Source organism: Triticum dicoccoides, chromosome 3A, assembly GCF_002162155.2.
Source record: "Triticum dicoccoides isolate Atlit2015 ecotype Zavitan chromosome 3A, WEW_v2.0, whole genome shotgun sequence".
Lineage (NCBI taxonomy): Eukaryota > Viridiplantae > Streptophyta > Magnoliopsida > Poales > Poaceae > Triticum > Triticum dicoccoides.
The window spans coordinates 45308352-45315982 of record NC_041384.1 but is presented as its reverse complement, the minus strand read 5'-3'; the positions used below and the strand labels follow the sequence as shown (position 1 = coordinate 45315982).

The 7631-nt window shown below is 45.3% G+C and overlaps 1 protein-coding gene across 1 annotated transcript; it reads right to left on the bottom strand.

Moving 5' to 3' along the window:
- Window positions 1-4423: 4423 nt before the first annotated feature.
- Window positions 4424-6768, bottom strand: LOC119266972 (premnaspirodiene oxygenase-like). The gene is made up of 2 exons (XM_037548256.1): window positions 5863-6768; window positions 4424-5375 (listed from the first exon to the last, which is right to left on the bottom strand). Exons 1-2 carry the CDS (start codon window positions 6760-6762, stop codon window positions 4746-4748), a joined length of 1530 nt encoding a protein of 509 aa, XP_037404153.1. The 5' UTR covers window positions 6763-6768; the 3' UTR covers window positions 4424-4745.
- Between the last annotated feature and the right edge of the window lie 863 nt (window positions 6769-7631).

Below are 7631 nucleotides of genomic sequence, written 5' to 3'. Positions count from 1 at the left end.
AGAGAGAGAGAGATGGGCTTTTGCTTGTTTGGGCCAGCTAGTCTACAAGTAAATACACATGGGCTGCATGCATGGTTGTGTTGGAATAGGTTAAGAATTTCCTATTAAATAAATCTCTTTTATAGTTTTTAAATGAATATGACTTTAAAAATCAAAACATTTAAGTTCAAAATTCTATAAAATCTCATGTAAATCCAATTATATACATCTGGCCTATTCTGTTACGCGTAACAGAATATTATTCCGTTACCCTACATAAACTGATGAATTCAAGTGGCGCTTGAACTGATGCTTTCTGTTTCTGTTAAAAATCATCTTCTTTAGTTCAATTTTTTTGGATTTTTTTATGGAAACGGGGCGTGTAATATATTATTGGAAAGCTCTTGACATCTACATTACAATTTTATAATTAGTTTTTGCAAAAAAATTATGGTTTTAGAGCAGTTTTGAAAAAAACCATTTTTTTCAAAACCAAAAATGCGAATCGTATTTTGGACTTCATTTTTAAACTGTTTGTCGGAATTGAGCAAATGAGATGGCGTTCGAAAGCTTGTGAAAATTAGCATGTTCTATATGATCTAAAAGTAATTTGAAAAATGGTGAAATTCTGGGTGAAAAATATTTTCGCTGTTTTTTGCAAACGTTTTGTCGGATTTACGCAAACGATACAGCGTTGGAAAGCTATGGAAAATGCGCCACTTTTGCGTATAGAAAGATTTTTCTAATTCCTTACGGTTTAAATACGAATTCAAATACGGTTAAAGTTGGTTTTGAACGCGATTTTGTTAAAATGTTTATTGAAATTGTGCAAATAATATGCCATTGAAAAGCTACCGAAAATGCGAAACTTAGTCATGTTAAACATTTTCTCAAATTCGCAATCGTCTAATAATAATTTTGAATACGGCAAGACGGATCCTGCTGTTTTCCTGTCTGAAAAACAGAGTACTCGTACACGTACTGATATATGTGTGTGTTTGTACTGAGCTATTTTTTATAGAGTAATTTTGAATTATTCTGAAAAAAGAGTACTTGTACTGATGTTTGCATGAATTTGTACTATGCATGTTTTCACTAACTAGACTTTGCTCTGTTTTTGGGTAATATTTTTGCTAGTAAATTTTTAACGGTTTACTGTATCGTCGCCCCTGTATTTGCATGGTTTGTATTATCGAACTGAATGATATTTTATTTAAAAAGAAAATATTTTTTTTGAACTCAACATTTTTTTGACAATGATGTTCTGAACTTCTCTCATTTTACGACTTGTACTGAGGTACTTACTAAGCAGGATTTTCATGGGGTTTCTTTTTTTGCTTGAACTTTTACAATTTGAATTTCTGCCATTTCTTTTATTCTGAACGGACCACCGTTTTTAACTCGTACTGAGGTACTTACTACGCCCGAACTGGGGTGGCTGTCGCGTCTCTCGGCGAGGAAGAAGACGAAGCTCGGGGGCGAGGCTGGATTCGGCCGACGGCTGGTCCGGTCGGTAGGATGATGCGCAAGGCGGGGGGTGACTGGCGCAGGGCGGCGGGGCTCGGAGTGGCGGCGCACGACAGAGGGGCTCGGGGTGGCGACACGGGGCGGGGATGGCGGTGCGCGGCAGCGGAGGGAGGCTGGGACGGCGCGTGGCAGCTGCCGGAGGCGGGGATCGGCCGTCGAGCTCGTCGGAGGGGAGACGCGCGGGGAGGATTCGGCACCCGTCGACGGGAAGGTGCGCGGGGAGGGGCCGACGCCCGTCGGAGGGAAGGCGCGCGGGGAGGGGCCAGCGAGCCCGTTGGCGGGGAGGCATGCGGACGGCCGGCCGGTGGCAGCACGTGGGTCGGAGGAGCGACCCGTCACGGCGCCGCGGGCTCCCTCGCTTCGGCTGCCGCCATCGCTCGCTCGCCCGTGACGGCTGCCTCCGGCGGTAGGAGGCGGGTTAGGTTGGGGTCGGGTCGGGGAGTTTCTGCTATGGCCTGCGCGTCGCGCCCTTATAGGGCCAAGGGGTAACAAAATAATATTCTGTTACTAGTAACAGAATAGTCCAGCCGAGTAGGATTTTCTACAAGTGCTTGCCACAGAACTAGTTAAGGATTTCAACTGTACAAAAGTTCTAAAAAATTCTAAAAAAATACTGAACCAACACACCTATAATATAACATGATCCAACGAAGGGATTAAAAAATACGACTGTATGTGTCCTGGACAAAAAAACAAATAGTTCAGTATATATTTATGTCAGAGTGAGCTGAAATACTTATTATTTTTGCCGATGACACATAGATGCATGTTTTGACAATCCATCTGTTGGATCATCTTATTACATTAGAGAGATGCTCCCATATTTATTATATATATATAGGGTCGCGCTATTCGTCACCCTGGGTGAGGAATAGTTATTCTTCACCCCCCTCTATTTTACCATCAATGCATCGTAATTTTACGTTCCGTAAGTTTTGTCTTATTTCTGACGCAAAAAGGACCGTAAGAAAATATATAATCATCGTAAAAAATATTTTATGTTATGTAAAATTACAAACGTTAAAAACATAGTCTAAAATACACATAAACTGCAAATTTTCTTGTCTTATGACCTATATTTTTATTTTCTTATGTCAAATTTTACGTAGTGAATCAATAGGAATGTAACTATTTGAATTTGAAACATAATTTAATTATGAAATGATCATAAGATTACCTCGGGTGAAGAATAACTTATTCTGCACCCTGGGTGATGAATAGTAACACTATATATATATATATATATATATATATATATATATATATATATATATATATATATATATATATATATGTATGTATGTATGTATAATATTTTAGGCTTAATGAATCTTCCATGAAAGCTATTTACGGATATCAATATTTGTAATTTTTGTTACTCCAACTAAATAAGTTAATCCAATTAAAATCCAAAATGAATATTTAGAAAAGTCCTTTTATTTTTTCTCAATATAAATATCCATCTAACTCCAAAAAATCAAATCCTAATCAATATTAGTGAAAAGCAAGCAAGTTTTCAATTAATCCTATTTAAATAATTAACTTTTTAAAATTTAAAATTTGAGGATGTTACACTTGCTCGAGCATCCAGTTCTAGTATCGCCATCTGATGAGAAACTCAACCAAACAGAGCGGGCAAACATACAGCCGAGCAGCCAGTGATGAATTGATTCACCCTGCTTAACGTAGAAAGGGACACTGGGAGGCCATGACTCCTAAGGGCTAGCCATGTGAAGATTTTGGACTTCGAAGACTACGGCTTCGGTGTACCGGTTTTTCTGAAAATTTGTGTACTGGTGTATGCATTTGTATAACGAAGTAACTACATATGATGTGTATTTTTCTAGAAAGGATTAGATCTATTATAAAAGTTCATCGTAACCACAAGGCATGTCAAACATAATAAAAATTATATATATTTCGAGACCACCAAATGACTACTATTGCCACCAGAACGAGCCGACGCGCTATTGTCGCTACTACCCTAATGGAGTCGGCTTTACCTTCTCGATGACAACTGGGAAATTTTCGTGCATGTGTTCCTAAGGATCAGCGCCCTGGAGACACAGTCTCATTGTTGAAACCTTGCATTGATCTGAAGCACCTGACGTCAAATCTCGTCACATGGCCAGAAACCCTAACCTTACCATCCCAAAAAGACGGCAGAAATCTATGTCGGAGCTATGTCGACTACATCAAAATGGACGAACTCGAATAGGATTGAAGCTCGGAAGATAAACTCGGAGAAGAAGCGCCACCATCAGTTCGAGCGCCGCGCATGCGAGGACTAAAGAACCCTAACCTAAACTCCTAACCAGAGCGGAGGCACAAAAATTCTCCTCCCCGCCACTAGCCACCGGTGCAGCAGGCAGAGGCAGTGGCGATTCTATCAGGGGGGCTTTAATAGGCTTGAGCCTACCCTCCAAAATCCCATTTTAGTAAAATATACCACATGATAATTATATTGAGGTGCTTTACATGAAAAAACTACAATGTATTTTGTAACAAGGCTTTGTAAATTAATCTTTCAAGCCTACCCTCCATTGTCATGCTAGATTCGCCACTGAGGGAGGCAAATCCACAGGTTCGTTGATGAAGTCTGGAGGTGAAAGTTTAGACTAGCCGCCTAGGGTTAGGATAGGAAACTAGAAATGTTTGTTTGAACTTGGTTATTTGTTGTCGGTATAACTAATGTTTACTAGCTAAAATAGGATGTGGCTAGGTCTTAGTCGACTGAGACTTAATCAAGTCTCAGTCAAGTAATATAGTATAAGAAAGAGAAAGAAAAAAAAACTGAAAAGAAAATTTATATACAAATCTTCATGTAAGATCAAATAAATATAGCATAGACTGAGACGTAACAAAGTCTAAGTCCAGTAAGACTTAGAAAACTGTTAAAAATAATAATTTGTCAGATCGAGAACCACGCGCATGACAATTATATCCTCGGAATACACATTACATGCATATATACATTGACAATAAAGAACACATCACACTAGCACACCGTCTGGCATGTACGCAACATCCTCCGACAAGCAACAACATTCAAAGCACAGCGCCAAACTATTGGCATAATTTTTTACTACCACCCACCCCAGCCATTATTGTTGACGTACACGTACGCTTAGCTCAAAATGACGAACTCCACAACTGAGCTCCAGCTGGTAGTAATACTGTAGTATGCATGGGCATGGCTGCATCGCTCAACGCTTGACTAGCACTGCTAGTTCTTACTCTTAGGAGGAAGGCGGTGGTGCATGAGGGACAGCGCGCAGCATGAGGTGCGTCTTCCTGGTCAAGCTCAGCGACACGGTCTCGGTCATGTCGAGTCGATCGACGCCCTCCGGGAGGCTCCAGTCGAACGAGTGCAAGAGCTGCACCAGGGTGAGCTCCATGCTAGCCATGCCGTAGTTGAAGCCGGGGCACATCCTCTTCCCGGACCCGAACGGCGTGTACTCGAAGCAGCCGCCATGGAAGTCCATGCGACTCCCCTCGAACCTCTCTGGCCTGAACTCCTCAGCGTCTTCCCAGTACTGAGGGTCCCTCATGATGGCCCATGAATTTATGATCACTCTCGTCTTGGCCGGGATCACGTACCCGTTGATCTCGCAGGCCTCCGTGCTCTCTCGAGGCACCAGGATGGGGGCTGGTGGGTGCAGCCTGAACGTCTCCTTGATCACCAGGCCCAGGTACTTGATGCAGCTGCCGCTCGCCCGGAGATCGGTCTCGGAGATGAACTCCTTGCCGCGGAACGCCTCCCTGATCTCGCCTTGCAGCTTCCTCATCACCTTTGGGTTCATCATCAGCTCTGACATGGCCCACTCCATGGAGGTTCCTGATGTCTCTGTCCCACCCGCAAATATGTCCTGTATAGGCATGAAAATCTTATTTTAATTGATGCGTATATATTTTTATATTTATTTAAAGGATCATTCTAAATGAATGCTGAAGCGTGAAGGTCTTATGAATTTTTGTGTTAGGTTTCAATCGACTGAAACTTGACCAAGTCTCAGGCAAGTGATATACTAGTATCAGTGGCGGAGCTTGCCAAAAAAAGCTGGGCGGGCTGAATGGGCCAGGCTGCAAGGAATTACTACTAGCTGGCACTCTACAACCCATGGGCTAGCTATATTGTGAGAAAAAGCTGCAGAGCTGGGCGGGCCATGGCCCATTTGGCCTTGCCTAAGCTCCGCCAGTGACTAGTATGTAGGAAAAGAGAAAAAATAAAAAGAAATTATTGTACGAATCTCCATGCAAAATCGAAAGAAGATATGTATTGACTGTAACAAAGTCTCAATCGACGAGACTTGGCAAAACTGAAAATTATACTGTCGTGGTAGTAGTAGCACTAACCAGGACAACTGCTTTGACAGTGGAGTGGGTGATGGGGAAGCCAAAGTCTTCATTCCCAATGAGGCCGAGGAGAACTTCCACCAGGGTCTTCTCCGACGCGGTTGACCTGCCACTCTTGAGGATTTTCTCCCTCTCGTCGATGATCTCCTCCAGGATGCCGTCGATGGTGTCACGAACGCCCTCGAGGTTCCTCCTCATGCCGGTGAGGAAGCTGAGGATCCCCGTGAAACCAGGGAAGAGGTCAGGGATGGAGAAGCCGGTGCTGTAGACGAAGCTGTGCTTGATGGCCGCCACGAAGTCCTCGGCCTTGCTGCTCTTCATGCCGAACGCCGCCCGGGAGACGATGCCGTTCGTCAATTTGTAGATCTTCCTGCTGAGGTCCAGCGGCGCCGACGGCCCGGCCGCCCGGATGTCCTCGACGAGGCTGCGAACCTCGTCCTCCCTGACGTCCTGGAAGGAGCGGATGCGGTCGTTGCTCAGGATCTCCTGGACGCACAGCTTTCGGAGCTTGCGGAAGTAGTCGCCGGGGGTGGGGCAGAAGAGGAGGTCCGTGGAGCCGTAGGCGACGATGTCGCCGGACATGAGCTTGGGCCGGGTGGCGAAGATGGCGTCGTGGGTCTTGAGGATCTCGCGGGCGACCTCCTTGGAGGTGACCACCACCACGGGCACGTGCCCGACGCGGAGGTACATGAGCGGGCCGTACACGCCGGCCAGCTCGCGCATCGTGCGGTGCGGCAGCGCGTTCACCAGCCGGTGCGCGCTCCCGATCACCGGCAGGTTCAGCGGCCCCGGCGGCAGCCGTGGTCGCGGCTTCAGGAGCTGGACAGCCGCGATGGCTAACACCGACACGACCAAAGCAGAGCACAGGTAGACAAGATCGTCGTCCATGGTGAGAACCATGATGTTGTGTTGGCTGTGCTCTTCCGGTTCGTGAGACTTCTTATAGCCCGACCGGATGCACGCACAGTACTGTCCACCTTGGGTGATTGGATTGCTTAGGTATGCACACACGTACAGCCTACAGCATAGACCACCGTGCCCATGACGACAAAATGGCAACGGGTGATCAGTACCAAACGAAAGATGCCTATCTGTCACTCCTTTTACTAGCAGATACAAACAACATGCATGTGATATTGGAGTTTACTAGAGCATTTGTTGTTTGCATCTGATTGGGACTTGTTCTGCTTGTCCTAGCTCGTGAACAAAATGGTATCGGAAGACGTGGACCCAACGAAGATGCCCGCGGCTTTACATGGCACGTCATATCCTGTTAGGCAAGATTAACCTCGAGATATTCTCGAAACATGCTTTCGTTCCTCTTTATAAACAAAGGCATAACCCAAACATAGTAGACAGAGAAACGATATAAGATGGTGAGATAACCTTCTTACAAAGCGGATCCTAGGCTACCTGAGACGCGTAGAAGGTAAGAGACTACGCTACCGAAAGAGAACACCAGAGAAACTAAGAACAACCCCACGCAACACCCTAGAACACGTAAGCTCCTCAACAACGCCCTCCAGCAGGGAATGGCGCAAAACGTCGTTGCTTCTTAGCCACATCGGGCAAAGGGTCTTCACCCGAAACTCGGACTCGGAGAAGAGATCCATGCATGACAACGTCTTCAAGAAGAGAGCAGCGCAAAAGTGCGGAGCATTCACTCGGCACCGCACCCTTGTCACCACGAGGCCCACAAGGCAAGTGCGACGTGCCTTGGCCCTAAATCCAGATCTAGGTGACGTCAAACCGAGGACGCGCCTGAGCCA

Bases quoted from the DNA above. Each gene is read 5' to 3' on its own strand.
- LOC119266972 (XM_037548256.1), bottom strand. From the start codon at position 6,762: ATGGTTCTCACCATGGACGACGATCTTGTCTACCTGTGCTCTGCTTTG. The intron at 5,376-5,862 runs GTTAGTGCTACT...ATGCCTATACAG, and splicing joins CTGTCAAAGCAGTTGTCCTG to GACATATTTGCGGGTGGGAC.